The sequence below is a fragment of the Pseudomyrmex gracilis genome, unplaced genomic scaffold (genome assembly GCF_002006095.1).
Source record: "Pseudomyrmex gracilis isolate BER0280 unplaced genomic scaffold, ASM200609v1 scaffold_224, whole genome shotgun sequence".
NCBI classification, from domain to species: Eukaryota; Metazoa; Arthropoda; class Insecta; order Hymenoptera; family Formicidae; genus Pseudomyrmex; species Pseudomyrmex gracilis.
Genome location: NW_018020808.1, coordinates 179799 through 197013, shown reverse-complemented (window position 1 = coordinate 197013; position 17215 = coordinate 179799). Strand labels below are relative to the sequence as shown.

At 33.9% G+C, this 17215-nt stretch overlaps 5 protein-coding genes across 9 annotated transcripts; 3 read left to right on the top strand and 2 right to left on the bottom strand.

Moving 5' to 3' along the window:
- Positions 1-159: 159 nt before the first annotated feature.
- Positions 160-4735, top strand: LOC109858789 (exosome complex component RRP4). 2 transcript variants are annotated; one of them, XM_020436393.1, is made up of 6 exons: positions 160-385; positions 480-665; positions 2632-2689; positions 3373-3651; positions 3741-3981; positions 4141-4735. In XM_020436393.1, the coding sequence occupies exons 4-6, from the start codon at positions 3518-3520 to the stop codon at positions 4657-4659; spliced, it is 894 nt and encodes a 297-aa protein (XP_020291982.1). In that variant the 5' UTR covers positions 160-385; positions 480-665; positions 2632-2689; positions 3373-3517; the 3' UTR covers positions 4660-4735. The 2 variants fall into 2 exon arrangements, with proteins under 2 accessions (XP_020291982.1, XP_020291983.1); XM_020436394.1 differs by lacking the exons at positions 160-385; positions 480-665 and having other exon boundaries at positions 2549-2689.
- LOC109858788 (ribonuclease H1-like) lies at positions 664-2784 on the bottom strand. 2 transcript variants are annotated; one of them, XM_020436391.1, is made up of 7 exons: positions 2603-2784; positions 2340-2489; positions 2087-2242; positions 1790-1982; positions 1561-1691; positions 1213-1477; positions 664-880 (listed from the first exon to the last, which is right to left on the bottom strand). In XM_020436391.1, the coding sequence occupies exons 2-7, from the start codon at positions 2435-2437 to the stop codon at positions 785-787; spliced, it is 939 nt and encodes a 312-aa protein (XP_020291980.1). In that variant the 5' UTR covers positions 2438-2489; positions 2603-2784; the 3' UTR covers positions 664-784. The 2 variants fall into 2 exon arrangements, with proteins under 2 accessions (XP_020291980.1, XP_020291981.1); XM_020436392.1 differs by lacking the exon at positions 2603-2784 and having other exon boundaries at positions 2340-2544.
- On the top strand, positions 4388-6457 carry LOC109858787 (nicotinamidase). Its single transcript, XM_020436389.1, has 4 exons — positions 4388-4476; positions 5024-5261; positions 5497-5741; positions 5842-6457. The coding sequence occupies exons 2-4, from the start codon at positions 5067-5069 to the stop codon at positions 6398-6400; spliced, it is 999 nt and encodes a 332-aa protein (XP_020291978.1). The 5' UTR covers positions 4388-4476; positions 5024-5066; the 3' UTR covers positions 6401-6457.
- Positions 6458-7016: 559 nt separating this feature from the next.
- Positions 7017-8597, top strand: LOC109858786 (torsin-1A-like). The gene is made up of 3 exons (XM_020436388.1): positions 7017-7395; positions 7570-7835; positions 7931-8597. Exons 1-3 carry the CDS (start codon positions 7206-7208, stop codon positions 8546-8548), a joined length of 1074 nt encoding a protein of 357 aa, XP_020291977.1. The 5' UTR covers positions 7017-7205; the 3' UTR covers positions 8549-8597.
- Positions 8598-11407: 2810 nt separating this feature from the next.
- LOC109858791 (protein vav) lies at positions 11408-17064 on the bottom strand. Of its 3 annotated transcripts, XM_020436398.1 has the most exons (10): positions 16921-17064; positions 16671-16821; positions 15642-16156; positions 15454-15522; positions 14411-14594; positions 13886-14245; positions 13484-13804; positions 12992-13396; positions 12636-12907; positions 11408-12304 (listed from the first exon to the last, which is right to left on the bottom strand). In XM_020436398.1, exons 3-10 carry the CDS (start codon positions 16046-16048, stop codon positions 11947-11949), a joined length of 2376 nt encoding a protein of 791 aa, XP_020291987.1. In that variant the 5' UTR covers positions 16049-16156; positions 16671-16821; positions 16921-17064; the 3' UTR covers positions 11408-11946. The 3 variants fall into 3 exon arrangements, with proteins under 3 accessions (XP_020291987.1, XP_020291988.1, XP_020291986.1); XM_020436399.1 differs by lacking the exon at positions 14411-14594 and adding an exon at positions 15071-15197 and having other exon boundaries at positions 16671-17064; XM_020436397.1 differs by having other exon boundaries at positions 16671-17064.
- Between the last annotated feature and the right edge of the window lie 151 nt (positions 17065-17215).

Here is a 17215-nt window from a genome sequence, read left to right as displayed (position 1 = left end):
ATTGGATCATACTTTTGGAATCCCATCGGATTTTGAAGAACAGTCCTATCACAAGTGATGATCTCTCAACCCTTTGAGTTCATGAAAAGCGATCATAAAAACTCTCAAGGTTGGTTCATAATTGCTCTAACCGTTAACTTTAGGCCGCTGCCGTAAAAGTTGGAAGATAGGGGAAATACGTAAGTACTACCGTTTACAAATTGATGATTGTAAACAGACTAGGCTTTCTTGAACTCTAACAAGTTCTCGCGGCAAATCCAAATATACTCGCGAGCTCGAGCAAAACGGTAAATTTTCGGATTATGGCGTTTCCGCAATCGCATCAGCAAGAATTGGTTGAACTTGCCGAAATAACGGGTATTACCGCGGTACCAGGTGTTTTTCGGTAAGAGACGTGGTAATGTTTCGAGAGTAGTTTTTTTTTTTTGTCTTTTAACATAACCTCTTGTCAGAGTTATGACGCAAATCTAATCTTTCAGAATTGTGTTAGAATTGCTGGCGTTGCAAGTATCTCCGGAAGATGTTTATTCTCTCCTCAAACAAATTTCAACGAGAGCATCGAAATTATCGAATCAACAAGTAGGAGAAAAACCACATTCCTGATTCATTCTCAAAAATTCAAGCGTTTTATGTCGCACACGTACACGAAGTTAGCAATTAACGTGGTAATATATTTTTAATCACAATGTACCGCAAAAAAACTACACGAACATAAATACAAACTAGTGCGAATAATTTATAATATTAATTTCTAAGAAAAATTGGTTATTTTTACACTGAGGTATTAGTTCTGCTGACGTTTATAATTCAGGCAGCCTTCCCTCGCTAGCTTATCTGCCATTTCATTTCCATGAATTCCCTTATGTCCACTTACATGATTCTAGAAAATTAATTTTATTTATAAAAAAAAAAAACATCCAACCAGAAAAAACATGTGTAAATAATAAATTTATTCTATTGATCTTGATTGTTGTTATCGCTCTTATCGCGACGCCGATTGGACGCGTTTCTTGGATGCGTTTCTCGATTTTTGTTGTATATGTAGACTAGCTGTCATCGCGGTGACAGATCACGTTAAAATAAAAATAATAGTATGCGCGTAGCGCGCACTTGTGGTATGTTAGTTAATTAAAAATTACAACATTGTAATTGCATATACACTATATACTATCAAATATTTTCTCTCTTCTTATTAATCTTTAATGAACTCACCCAAACTATAATTAATGATTCCAATTCTTTTTCCATTTCCAATAATTCTGATTTATTTACAACTGGCTTATTGTCTGTTGTTTTCCATCCAGTCTGCTTCCACTTTGGCATCCACTGAGTTATGCAAGAAATGAGGAATTTCGAATCAGTATTGATCTTCAACTTCTTGATTCCTGCTTTCTTTGCCTGTTTTGCGGCTACCGTAACTGCTTGAATCTCTGCCATATTGTTGGTGGCTCGTCCTTCTACTGGTTGAGATATATTTCTAGAAAAATTTGGTTAGCATAATATTATAAAGTATAAAGAATATTTTTGGTAGAAGATTTAGGCTTTAGCAAAATATTATACAGTGGATGATTATCTTGGAACCAAACGCCAATACCGGCACGAGCATTTTTATATCCATTAGAACTGCAAGCACCATCGGTGAAGACATTCACGTAACCCTCTTCATCCACGATAAAGTCTATTTTGCCATCCTATGTAAATTGAAGATTGTAAAATAAATGTTGACCAAAAAGCACAACATATATTATCACAAATTTTTGCAGAATGGCATTATTTATACATTTCAAACCTGATTAGAAGACGAACTCAGATCCAATGCATTATCTGATGCAATCTTTCTTTTTTTGTATATTTGTTCATTAGTATCGTCATCACTTGATAAAGTATTCTTTGAATATAATGATAATGAATTTATTTGTGCTAATCTGATTGCTGATTGTTTTCTTTTAAGAAATAATTGTCCTGACAGAGGAGTTTGTGATCTAAGTGTATGAACAAATATATCATCACAAAATATCTATATTACTATCTTCCAATATATCATCATGTTTTTAATAAGTATTTCTATACACATACTGACACTTACTTTACAGTTTTTACAATATTTGACGAAACAAAACCTTCAATAGATGTTGATTTTCCAATTGAATGTTTTTTAATAAAATTGTGAGCTTCATTTTCTGTTGCAAATTTTTTGTATACTGCGCCAGAAAATTTACTAACTTGAGACTTACATTCATCCCTTTTAAAACCAAAAACATTTTATATTTTTGTTTTATTAATTTACCAACACAATTTTAAGTGATTTTAGAGAATCTTTTTTTCTCTAATTTTCTTACCAAGTTGAATAAATTCCAGGCACACGACCTCTGGCAACAGCATAGTACGGCATTATAAAAAAATATTGTCTCGCAACGAATTTAAAATTTAATATCATCAATTACACACAACATATGTTTATCTTGATAACTAATATGTAACAATTTTCTCTATAACATAATTTTTTTGTTAAAAAACAATAAAGTCCTCTGTTAAAAATTGACAATATTTCTATATATAAAATATCTGTATTTTTATATCTTTACATATGTTATTTACACACATGAGATTTCTTCTTTTTCTACCTTCCAGGACTCTATACCACAGTATATCTACAGTATCGTAAATCAACCGATTTTGTTGAAGCCAGGTAGTCGATTGTGTGTTATGCCACAGTATAGGTAAGAACAGTAGGTTCACTCTCCGCCATATTGTTGGTTGTGCGATTTGGTCATGCACGAGAGACAACTTTTAGTATAAGTTTTCGGAGAGTGAATATGAGAGTGGGTGCGTTCAGACAACTCAACAGTTGCACAACGGTTGAGAGATAATCACTTCTGATTGGATCATACTTTTGGAACCAAATCAGATTTTGAAGAATAGTCCTATCATAAGTGATGATTTCTCAACCGTTGAGTTGTCTGAACGCACCCAGTGAATACCTATACTGTGGTATAGGTAAGAACAGTAGGTTCACTCTCCGAAAACTTATACTAAAAGTTGTCTCTCGCGCATGACCAAATCGCACAACCAACAATATGGCGGAGAGTGAACCTACTGTTCTTACCTATACTGTGGTTATGCAATGTAGTGAAAATGACAAAATTGAGCAAATTTACTAAAATATCTATGATCTTACTGGTCAACAACTAGTAAATTTGTTTTTGTCATTTTTACTACATTGCGTATATAGTTAAAGTCTCACTGCAAATGTTTCGAAGCATCGTTCTATCTTTGTTCTATCTCTAACGAGAAACAAAGATAGAATGATGCTTCGAAACATTTGCAGTGAGACTTTGAACGCACCTATTGATTTACAAAATTACACCTTAGAATGGCGTATGGACTAACTTGAAACGGTTCGCTGAACTACTTTCGCACCAAACTATCCTATATATCAGAGTACTTACCATTAAGTAAACAATACAAAAACAAAGTTAAACAAAGTTGAACAAGTCATTAATATTGTTGTAACGTGATGACTCAATATCCATCTATTAATGTCCGCTTGGCGGTAAATAGGACAGATTTTAATTTAATGGCAAATGACGGCATTCAGGCAAGGTTATACACTCCTGGTGAGGAGATATCAAGTTATCCGGATTTTCTGAGGTAGATAAATATTCAGTTGTACGCAATTCAAAGTTGCGAGAATGGTCAATACTACGTATTTATAAAAAATTGGCTTTTAAACTTGGCAGAGGTCATGGAACCTATGTCGATGAAGAAAAAACACTGCGTGCATCAGTTGCTGGTGTTTTGGAGAAGGTGAACAAGCTTATTTCTATCAGGCCGCTGAAAGCGCGCTATCACGGTGAAATTGGAGATCTTGTTGTGGGAAGAATAACTGAAGTACAACAAAAGCGTTGGAAGGTTGATTTAAATGCAAAACTTGACGGTGTCTTGCTCTTATCCAGTGTTAATTTACCGGGAGGTGAATTGGTAAGATTAATTGATTTTTATTGGATATACACAAATATATACTAAGGATGATTTTGTTGTAATCTTAACAATGAAGTCTTATAAAGATAAATTTAAGTTTTTGAAATCTAGAATCTGTATCTACTCAGAACTTTTATTACCAAATACATATGATTATAGAGAAGAAGATCGGCTGAAGATGAACAGACAATGCGTAGATATCTTCAAGAAGGAGATCTAGTTTGCGCAGAAGTGCAATCTATCTTTGCAGATGGTTCCCTGTCGTTGCATACACGAGTGCTAAAATATGGAAAACTATCGCAAGGAATAATGTTAAAAGTGCCGCCAAATCTGATTCAGCGCAAAAAGACACACTATCATAACTTAGAAAATGGTGCTACTTTGATACTAGGTTACAATGGCTACGTGTGGATCGGTGCGAACAATCATAACGTTGACAAATCCGAAGGCGGTTTCACAGAGGACCTCTCAAGGATACCACTGGAAAATCGTGAGGTGTGTGCACGGTTGCGCAATTGCATTCTGATCTTAGCGCAGTGTAACATATTGTTGTCTGATACTTCCGTTTCGTACGCTTACGAAGAATCTGTCAAATATGCGATACATGAACTTCTTCAACCAGAACCAATGGTTGACATATCGCTGTTGATACACCAAAGACTCACGCGATCCATGTAATCTGTGTTATCAGTAATCTTATGCGATCAAATTAACGAGATTTAATTTATATACATTTAATATTGTAAAAGGTCAATAAAATCTTTTATATAATATACAATTATATTTTTTTTACATACATGTGAAGCCTCTGTACGATGAAATGATATAAAGAAAAACAATTTAAGGATAGTGTATATATAGAATTATTTAATTGCTTCTGCAAGAAAAAAATTAGGTCAGATTGCAATATATTGCGGTGATAATGACTGAGTTATAAGATACTGCAGTATCTTATATATAATTTTATTGTTGGATATATGTGTGTTTAACGAAGGTGTAAGATAATCACGAACGCTAATCCAAATATTGATTAAACAAGTAGAACTTGGAAACAGAAGTAGTCGGGGCAAATAAAGCTGAGAGACATGGACGCGTGTTTCAATGCTTTCGATAAGGACGGCGACGGATTTCTATCAATTTCCGAATTTGATCTTATATGTCGCGCGTTGTTTCGAAACGACCGCGGAAAGATCTATGGGTTTGAGGAAGATCAACTACGCGAAGTATACTCGATCTTTGATATAAAAAATGATGGAATAATCGATAGGGAAGAGTTCGAGGTATGTATATAGGCAATGAGTAGTTATAATTTTTATCAATCGAATTATTTTAACGTTTTACAAATAATAAAAACATCATTTTATCTTTTCTCTTTTTTCATATTTAAATAACAGATTTTTTATTTATTATATATAAGAAATGTCCTTTTACATTTTAAAATAAATTGTTTAAACGCAATTGTTTGAAATTTACATTTCCCGTATGTAATTTATACCTGTTTCTTGTTGCTTATAGATCTGTTGGAATCAATGGATCAAAGTATGCACGCGTCCCAAAAGTGCCTTTTTAATTGTAGACGTGCAGAATGATTTTATAACAGGTTCTCTCAACATAAAACACTGCGCCGCGCAACATGACGGTTCAGAAGTGATCGAGCCGATCAATCGATTGCTGGAAACTGTGTCGTTCGAAGCTGTGTTTTATTCTCTGGATTGGCATCCCGTAGATCATGTATCCTTCATTGATAACTTACATCTTAGGTACTTATTGGCATTATATTAATTTAGTTGTAAAGAGAAAAACCTGAAATTGAAACGCAAAATCAATTGTATTATATTCAACTTTTGATTGTCACATTAGAGAAGTTGACAGCAGTAGTGGCATATCAAAAGAAGCCGCGCGGGTATACGACACCGTCACGTTCCGGGGACCGCCGTTGTTGAAGCAACGACTCTGGCCTCGTCATTGCGTGCAGGATTCATGGGGTGCCGAGCTGCACAAAGATCTCAAGATCGTCGACAATGCGATCAAGATCTACAAGGGTACAAATCCGGAAGTGGATTCATATTCAGTGTTTTGGGACAACAAGAAACTGACGGAGACAACGTTGTCGTCACAATTGCAGAAGAAAGGAGCAACCGATATTTACATCTGCGGATTGGCTTACGATGTTTGCGTCGGTGCCACCGCAGTGGACGCTCTTACCAGTGGATATCGTACTATTCTGATTGACGATTGCAGCCGTGGCGTGGATCTCGTTGATATCGAAAAGACAAAGGCCGCTGTGATAGCAAGTAACGGTGTGATAATAAACTCCAGTCAAGTGAAAGCGATGGTGGAAGGAAGAGATCGACGACCGGAACTAGGCTACAAGCTCGCATTAGAGATCAAGCATAAATTAAATCTCGATGAGGAATAATCAGTAATATTATATAAATTTAGATGCTTTATGTACAATAAATTATAATATGTCAAAATATTTTCAGTAGCTTTAAACTTGTTGAAAAATTAAGAAAAATAAAAATATATATATAATTGTCAGATAAATATATATTATATAAATATATAATAGAAGTTAATGTTGAACCAGATATATTTTTTGATGTTTTAAAAAAAAATTAAAGAAAGAATATAGGAAAATAGAGATAAAAATAGATATTATAAGTGTTAGTTAAGAGAGATATAAAATAGGAATATATACATATGTACGATATATATATATTGTGTATATGTGTATAAATATACATATATGTACATACATATATCGTCGATCCGTGTCTATGTTTACGGTACTGAAAAGCGGCGGGGTAGTATCCCCACTTTGACCGCTTTTTCTCCCCTGTGCGCGAGTCGCGAGTAGTATTCTATTCTCTCGTTGAACCGAGTATATGTTTTGGGAGTTTAGGTTGGGTTAGGTTAGTCGGTTCCGACTGTATACATTTTGAGAAGTTGTACTGTATATTTTTTAAACCGTAAATTCCATTCAATAATTTTTTAAATTGAAATCTGTAGTTTTTTGATATTTTTTTGTAAATGTACACACATATATGTACATACATATGTATATGTATAAAAAAGTTAAAAATCTCTAATTAAATTTTAATTAAAGACAGTATATCAACAGTTCGCGACACAATATGAGATACCATCAAAATGCTGTCATGTGGTGAGCAATGTGAAAAGTATAAAAAAGTTTGCAAGAAATATCTAATTGATGGTTAAACATGAATTGTACCGACCAGATTTTTCTACCTTTATTTATTCTTACATTTATTATATATGCACAATGTGAAATTATTACATTGGGCTTAGTTGGTTCGGCATTAGGTGGTTTAGGTTATTACGGATACGAATATATGAAGTGCAAATATCAAGAATGCTGTACAAATGAATATATTCACCTTGATTTTGATAGTAAGCTCATAATTGTAATTATTGAGAATTGTTACTTTGTTAAAATAATGTTACTTTTTATTGCCTTAAGTTATATGAAATTTTTTAATTTATTTCTTATATATTAAAAAAAATATTTTTACTGTTCTGTGTATTGAAGCAAACAGCTTTTTAAAATAAAGTTAAACATTACAGAATTAGAATTTATGTTAGCTGCCAACCTGCATGGACAGCAAATTGCTCACAAAACAATTGTACTTGCACTTCGTGGATTCTTTGGAAACAATCATTCATCCAAAGCTCTGGTTATGAGTTTTCATGGTACATCAGGAACTGGCAAGACTTATGTGACACAGATGATTGCCACAGCTCTCTACAAAAATGGTGTAAAAAGTCAATATTATCACTTTTTCAATGGTCGCAGTGATTTTGAATTACAAGAAAAAGTTGATGAATATAAAGTATATATTCAACATAATTTTTATATGAATTAAGATTTACTGTAAAAAGAAATTGAAAAAGTAGATCAATGTATAAATATAAAATTTGTTTTTAGAGGGAACTAAAAAACTTAATTTCTAAGAGTTTAAAACAATGTGAGAGATCAATGTTTGTGTTTGATGAAGTGGACAAAATGCCAGAAGGTTTGCTGGATGTGCTGGTTCCTTTTCTGGACTACAACAGCTATTACAAATCGTCCAAAAATAGTGAATCTATGTACTTAAACAAAGCTATTTTTATATTCCTCTCTAATACAGGCAGTGGCCACATAGTACAGCAACTTATAAGTATGTGGAAAATAGGCAAAAAACGAGAGGATGCTCGACTACAAGACTTTGAGAAGCTAGTAGCTGATGGTGCTTTTAAGGAGAAAGGTGGTTTTCGTCACAGTGATGCTATACAGACTAGTGTGATTGATCATTATGTGCCTTTTTTACCTCTTGAGGAAAGACATGTTAGACTATGTGTAGAAAAGGCTTTCTCAGAAAGAGGAGTGTTACCAAACGAGGAAATGATTGAAGAGGCGTTGTCGCACTTGACTTTTGGTCCAGAACCGTTCAACCTGTACTCGAAGGGAGGTTGCAAGAGAATAGAACAGAAAGTTGCCTCTATTGTGTTTCGCAAACAATCGGAAGATCTAAAACACAAAGTAAGACATGAACCACATGTATAATGAAAAATAATGATAATATAATAATAATAATACGATTATAAATTTTTTATATTGTGTAACATCTTGATCTTTATTGATCCTTCATTGATAAAATTTCTTATTGGCACACTCACAAAAAATATCTCTAAGAATTAAAAAAATAGTAAAAATTAACTTCATACATAAAATCTACATACGAGAGAAAGATAAATTATATATATTTATGTGTATGTATGTACGTATGTATTTGTGTCTACACATATAGATTATTCGATAACTGGAAAGCAAGAAGTAATTAATTTTTTCTTGTAAATAAAATTTTCATAATTAGTTACTCAGGAGCAAATGACATACTATGTCGAGAAAATTGTACAATTAAAAACTTGAATAGCAGAAATAATAAGAATCTTAAGCAGTTTTTTCATAACTTTTTAAATAGCTACTATTTCAAGTAATAAAAATACATATGTACATACATATATACATACATCATACATACATTTTCTCTCTTCACGCACACACACCAATTTAATATTTTTCCAAACATGAACTTTATAGAAGTTGGAAGAGAAAAATGCAAAATGTTGATGTTGAATCTTTAAGTCATAATTAACAACATATATATATGTATATATTTCATATCACATGCATACACGCACGCACGCACGCACATGAACAATAATGATTTTAATTTATAAAGAGAAATTATCTTGCTTTCCAGTTATCGAATATTCTATATATAAATTTGCGTACGTCATTTTAAATATATTTTTGTTTGCCACATTCGAGTGTGTATAAACTCTAAGTATCTAGAGATTAATCTAGATTTAATTATACAGAAAAAAGATAATATGTACAATTAATGTCTGGCAATTGACTTTGAGAAATCTAATCATAAAGAAGAAAGTTGTTGACAAATAGTCGTTATACATGCAATACGCTCATAAGAGACATGTATTGTTAACATGTCTTTTTCAAATAATGAAAATTTTAAGTTTGAGTCTTTGGTAATATTTTTCCCTTTCACGATTCTCTTCATCATATAAAACTCTATAAACTTCATTACACTATAAATGTGACTCAAAATTTAAACAAAGAAAATAAAGCTAATCCCCATTTTGTGCCTCTCACAGATATTCTTGTATAAACTATGCGTTACATTCAGACGGACAACTTTAGTCTTTATGACGGTCTTTAATATTAATATTATGTTAATATTAATCAAGAATGCCGCATCACAATAAACAACAATTGTCATTTTCATAATTCTATACACATAGCTAAAAATATAATTTGTCTAAGAGTAAACTCTGGGCATACACCGATATTATATATCTCGCGAGACTTAAAGAATAATAACATCGATGTTACATATATGGATGTGCAAGATTGCGCATTTATCTATAATTGTTTTTATACAACGCAGAAGAATGCTTCGCTAATTTTTACTTTTTATTTATTTTCTTTTCTACTGAGGTATGCTTCAATAGAATTACCATGATTGCACCATAAAATGATTACCACGGCGTTTATCGCGTTTTTTTTTTATTAGACCGCAAAACAAATATATTAAGTCGTTGCATATAAAATATCGATTTTATAGTAATAAAAAAAAACTACAAGTTACTTATGTGCATAATGTGTATGTGTGCGTGTTAAAATATATATAGTTACATTTCTCAGTATAAAAAGCTACGCATAATTTCACTTAAAACAATTAATGACAAGTTTCGCAGGCAGAGGCAAGGAATGTGAAAACTATATCAGATATATTATTATACAGGATATCCGACAATTATTTTAACATCTCTCGTGGGCAGGTAGAAGAAGTCAAACTGAGTCGAAAAGTCCTATACCATTTTGCGAGATTCGCAATATAATTACAGAGATCTTAATTAACAAAGATCCGCGAATAAACATGCATCGGACTGTCTTACGCGCGTAAGACAGTCCGATACATGGTTATTCGCGGATCTTTTTTAATAGATACTATCAATTTTGTAAAATATTTGAGATTAATTACTTCAATTATTTTTCCACAAATTCTTGTCTAAAAGACAATTCAAGAATCAATAAAAAAAATTTAATCATTACACATTGAAGATTTATATTCGTGTATAAAAAGCCTTTAGTATTCATATCTTGCTATACATTATGCACAACTTTTATTCTAACGGTTTTTAAGCTATTTTCTATATAATACGTCCTGTTGTTGTTGAATACGAAATTTACATTAGACTCTGTTTTTCTATGTATAATTTGTATCTTTAGGACATCATCGTTATGCAAAATCATCTTCATCATTTTTTATTAGACTAAAATATCTCGTTTCGGGATTTCTCTCGATAGATTATATATAGTTAAATATGTGAATCTTTAGAATCTCATAGAAAAAGACAAACTCGATTTTTCTTCTGATTTCTTTTGGTCTGAACTAACAAATAGCTATCATTATTATCTATACTTGTAGCTATGTCTTAGGTTTTAGAATAATTTCGATTTTTATAAAAATAGCACATAGAAGGCATATAAACATATAACCGAAAAAATAGAAAATATAGAAAATAAAACATAACAAATAAAAATGCAGCAAATTTGTGCTTGCTTTTCAATTTTTGCAATATTTTTACGACTAAAATTTGTGTAAAACTACTTTCTATATAATTTGAATGTTGAAAATGATATAAAAAATACTTCGATATAAATTATAAAAAAGTTATATCTATGTGATTATGTGTTCACTACTTTGCAATAATTTACATTCTTAACCTTTAGAGGACCGCCACTATAGTGACCAAAGATAGAAAAAAAACAAATATATAATATATATAATAGGTGTATATACATATACATATATAAAATGTAAAAAACAAGTAAATATATAAAAAAAAAACAAATATATAATATATAATAGGTGTATATACATATACATATATAAAATGTATTTGTGCTTGAGAAGCATGTATTTATGTGTGACCGCTGTCACATATTATTTTCCCGCAATAAAAAAAATTAAAAAATGCAAAAATAAACTATAAAAGAAAAAAATTAAAAACTAAAAACATAAAAAAAATTATAAATAAAAAAAGAAGCTACATAACTTTCTACGTCCACACTTTATAGCTCTGGGTAACACTGAAAGAAACAAACTCGGAAACTTTGCGCTACATGTAGGTTCTATATATACGCATACATTTTTCGTTAAAAAAAGTCAACATTTTGAAAAAAAACTGCCGGTCCTCTAAAAGTTAAACTCGCGAAAGCTTAAGTTAATAAAAAAAAGTAAAATGCAGTTTCAAAAAAAAAAAAAAAAAAATCACATTGTAACAGAGAAATAATATCAAATCTTCCGCTAAACTGGAATTTTCGAAATCCGATACGTCATATGCAACGACATAATAATAATTTGATCAATAGTCTTATTCCTCTTCCACATATTCTTTTGGAAAAAATCCTATTTGATCACCTATTTTACCCTTCCACCATCCTTTGGCATCGCCTTCTTTGCTTAGCACGACAACTCGGCAACCGCGTCGTAGGCTCAGTTGATTGCGTTCGCAGCCGCGAAAGTCGAACAACGCCTTGGCTACGACACGTCGATACGGCCACAGCAGACGTTGGTCTAGCTTCTCAAAATTTTCCGACAGTGACGCTCGTTCGTAATATTCGACTAGCTCGACTACACTTTTAAAGAAACGAGATTCGCTGAGATAATACAGATCCGCGCCGTCTACGTCGCGTTTGAATATTCGTATATGCTTAACCGCACCTTCCGCTCTGAAAAATATCACATGGACATTTAAAATGGAAGCACATATAAAAATTGCGAAAGATTAATTTAATCGGCAAATATGCCGATAATGGGAGCAGCTTCTGACAACCTTGATTTTGACATGTTATCAAGGTCATGGCACTGAGTGACCTTCAAAAGGTTTTAAGTAATGCTCACTGTTTGTTAAAAAGTTGTTAACAAAAAATGATAAATTTTGCTCCCCTAATCGGTATAAATACCATTCAAAAAATCAATTAAATGGACAAAAACAAATAAAACAAAAAATAAAGATACAAAATAAAAAATTAAATTTCTTTTTGATGCGCTCAAACTTACTTAATGCTAAGAGCGTAATTGGTTTCATGCTTGAGACGCGGTTGTCCGGCTGGGCGTACGCGCAGCATGTACGTGCCATCCTCGCGGGATTCTAATTTATTAGAAGCTGCGTCTCTGCCCATTTCTCCGACAAACCACAATTTCATGGCGAGTGCTCGTTCACAAGGTAGCGGCGGAGGTGGTGTCGGTGACGGTGAAGTAGGCATACAGCGACCCGAGTGTGCGATGCATTGCTTGTGCACGGCTAAGCGACATGTCTCGCATTTGTAACCCTGTACAATACATTATAAGTAAACTGTTACTGTAACATTACAAAACAAAAAGAGGACTGTTGTTTTTTTTTCGAGATTATTCACCTGAAATATGCGCCCTTTAAGGAATTTTCCGCACCGTTGACAGCTCCTCGGAGTATCAAACGTCGTTAGCTTAAACTTATGATTGGTATTGCGACAAGCAGCTGGATTTACGTTGTCAATTGCGTCCTGCAACGCTTTTATCCACATCTGCTTTTGCTCCTCTGTTCTTGCGTACAACGTATACGCCGTATATGCCTGCTTATGTACAAGTAGCCACTGATAGGACCAGCGTGAATCTCTGCCCAGTGTTCGCCGTCCTATATGGTCTTCTAGTCTATAATCATCTAATCGCAAAGTTTCTCGATAGCAATATTGATCTCCTCTGCCCGCTTTGCAAATCAACACCACTTGCTCGAATATAAATGCATAACGCGCCTTTATTCGTTGATCACCGTGAGCTTTCACCTGTAATATATAAATAACAAATGTTCGATCGTGTCAAGTCACTTAACTTTATTCCTCTTATTTAAGAAAAAAATGTTGAGAACAAACCTTGAGCTCACCGTCGCGAAGTAACCGGCCGAAATCTTTTAATTGCGCGTCTTCAGGTACGTCCCAATCAATGATCGATGCCTGAATGTCCTTTATGATGTCCAGCGTATCGGAATCGCGCTTTACTTCGTTTATGTACTGCGCTACGTCGACCATAACTTCCCTAGCTTTCGCCAGAGCACGACAGTCCTCGATCCACTCGCGAGGGGTTTCTTCCACCAATTTGTCCAATAGTAAATGGTACTTGAGCACTCTTTGCATTGGCACGGACAATATATCGCGCAATTTAAATTTACCATTATTAGCTTCTTGTTGGCACCTCTGTAACATTATATTTGCTAAGACAAATATCTTCGACATATATAATATTGTGCGATTGATAAGTTACATTGAAAAACTTACAATAACTTCTTGATTGACTACTTCATTACGTGCGCAGGCTTCCTGCAGAGTACTTTGCGCAACAGTAAGATTTGCGCAATAATCGCCGTAAATGAGAAACTTCTCCCGCCAGTCAAGAAAGACCTGAGCAAGCGCGGCGCCGTTTCGCGCTTTGCGTAATTGACTATGAAATCCTACGTGAATCTCCGAGAGCTCTTTGATACCGAAGAAGATTCGGGCGGAGTCTTCAGGCCGGAGTAATGATGACAACGGCCGGGCAAAATGCCTAAGCAGACTATGAAGCACTTCTGTGTAATTTCGCTCGGTTTCCACTAGTTCCTGGATCACGTAATCTCTTTTCTCACCTCCGGAAATGACACCCTGTTGATATTCGTCGTGGTTTAAAAAAAAGTATGTTAGTGCAAATTATAGCTTGAGATGCTACCACGGTATAAAATATAACTCATGATGATATAGAAAAATTAAGTGTTCAAAGGCTTAGAACAAAAAACTTTTGTAAAAAAAAAAAAAGGGCAAAAAGATGACCTGCGTAGATGGGGGTGGCAAGTGCAGACTGCAAAGGTCCTGGTAGATTTCCTCGCTTTGTGCATGACTGCAAAAAGCACCGTAACCCTCCTCTTCGCCGATTGGGTCCTCGTTATCTCTTCCACCACTTGCCTCATTACCTTCACGTCTCTTAAATCTCCTGCGGCGACCCTCATCTTCGCGGCTTTAGCATAAAAAAGACAAAACAACATGGCCATGCACTAACATGCACACTGACTAAAAATTGCGAAATTTTCAACACAAATCATAAGTAATGAAGTAAGATCTATCGCTAGCGATGACATCGATCAGAAAATGTTTTGCCACGTATCACTTTCAGCACGAAGAATGAAACAATACTATCACTGTATTGTGTTTGCGCGTGTATACATGTGTATATATATATATATATATATACACATATATGCATTAAATTCACTGTATGTAATTCATTATTTTAGAAAAAGTTAGTTCACAAAGCATTTTTTCACTTTTTAAAGTATAAAATGTTGAACATGGTTTTTCAAATTTTTGTTAAAAATTTTGTTGTTGTTTGTAATTTCAATTTTGAACATTTTGTATTCTACGAAAAAAATCGAGATGATACAGTGATGGTTTTTTTTCAGCAAAATGTCCACAAAACAGTGAAACAACATGTACCTTCTCTTCGGAAGGCCAGACATTTTGAGGATTGCTCGAGAAGCAGAGCAATTCCTGATAAACCTCAGATTCATCTACGTCCTCAGCTTTAGTTTTTATGGTAAATGCCACCAATTCCGACGTGGCGCTAAATCAGTTAATAAAAATTTCTGAAGTTTCTTTGTTTTTCTTAAGTCTAAATAATGCAATTTATCTCTGTAGCCTTTTACCAAGCAATAAATTTTCATATAAAAGTTGTTTTAAAAAAAAGATTGAATCTTAATCTCTTTCTTAAAATCGGATATAACATTCTTCAATGTCAGGATTTGTTTCAATGTGTTATATTTAAATATAGATCACTTAAAGATACACATTAATATCTTAACAATGAAGTATATGCTTACCCTGCGCCCGCACTTTGTAGATCTTTATAAATATCTTCTTGAGACTTCCCGTGACCAACGGAAAATCCTCTGTAATAAATATATTACTTAGTTTATATTTCTATTTTATAACTATCAATATGATATATAACAGTTATTGTGTGATAACTTGTGTGAATATAAAAATATACAAGGTGAAAATTGCTTACGGTATACCCCTTCGCCTGAGTCGTGGACAGTTGGACAAGATAGAGAGTGTACAGAGAACACGATGAAAGTTGGACAGATCAAACAGCATAGAAGGCTCAAAGAGCTCAGAATCAGAGAGGCCAAAGATGCTCGAACATACGGACAGGAATACTTTAATGTTACGCAAGCACAGAAACTGTGCCATTTGAGGTTTCTGATTTACATCCTTCATATCTATACAACCCGGATCCACAATATTCAGCAGATTACACAGCAAAACACCATCTCGCAATGTATAGGCTAAGTCGAATGCAGTAGCCTGTGGCCAGTTGGCTCTGTGATCTGCTCGCAATGCGCCACATCTTGTCAACCAACTAGCACATTCATGCCAGCCCTTGCCAGCATCTACATTTTCAGCTTTATTCATTCTGATGTTTGTTTTTTTGTCAACCAATTATTGAAAAAATAAAAGATCTATTCATAATCTTGCAGGTACTTTATTAGGCACGTAATTTCAAGTTTAATACACTGCTACCTGTAAAATATATAATTACATTAGAGTTTATACATATGTGTGCGTGTGTGTATGTGTGTGTATAAAAGAAATCTCAAAAGCAGCAGTTATATCATATCAGAAAGAAGAAAAACAACACATCTCGATACTATTATAATAATTGTATCAAACATCCAACCTTTGCTATTATTGATACAATATGCATACACATGTCTTATATAATATTTTTCAATGAAAGAAAAATTATTCATTTATAATCTATTAAATTTATTTTTTCAATACAGTCTGTTTGTTGATTAAAATTTTTTGTTTCTTATCACTACATATGTTATGTTTTGCAATATATCTTTTGGGCAAAAAAACTTTGTGTGATAATTCTTTTTATTGCAATTAAAACTGTGAGCTTTCATTTGTTAAAACAACAAATTGCCATGATTAGGAATTCGAGATCACTTGGCGAGATTAAGATCAAGAGTGTGTGATGATTTTTTTTATAGTTTTCTCAATCGTCGTTGTGTCGCGACTCTGAACTGACCAACAATTTTAGTGTCTCTCGATCCTTCAAAGGGCCGAGACGTCGGAACACTGGGACAAAGTCATCGTGCTTATTCGTTGTATTGTAAGTCAGTGTAATCCGCACCGTCGTTTGAGAACACGCTTCTTCATCCACGTACTTCACTGTGCCACTACAATATATTGTATAACTCATGTGAGACAGACGCAAAAGAAGAGAAAAAACGATAAACACAAAAATATATTTGATCCACGGTAAATTTCATAGATACAAGCTCTTCCATGGAGCACACGCCACACGTCGTTTGCTCGTGCTGATCGCGATATTATCGTGGATGCATCGCATTTCCTCCTACTCCGCACGGCGACTTGCGACTGCCGTACCACCACACTAACAAAAACCCGCATGATACGTACGTACAGTGCGGAGCACCATATCGTGCGCCGTGAGGAGAAGTAGTTCTCCTCCAGCTGCCTCCTACTAGCACGCGCCAGCGACCCGAGATTTAATCCATATGTACCGGCACGGTTACCGATGACACATACCGACGCGGTTACCAATAATAC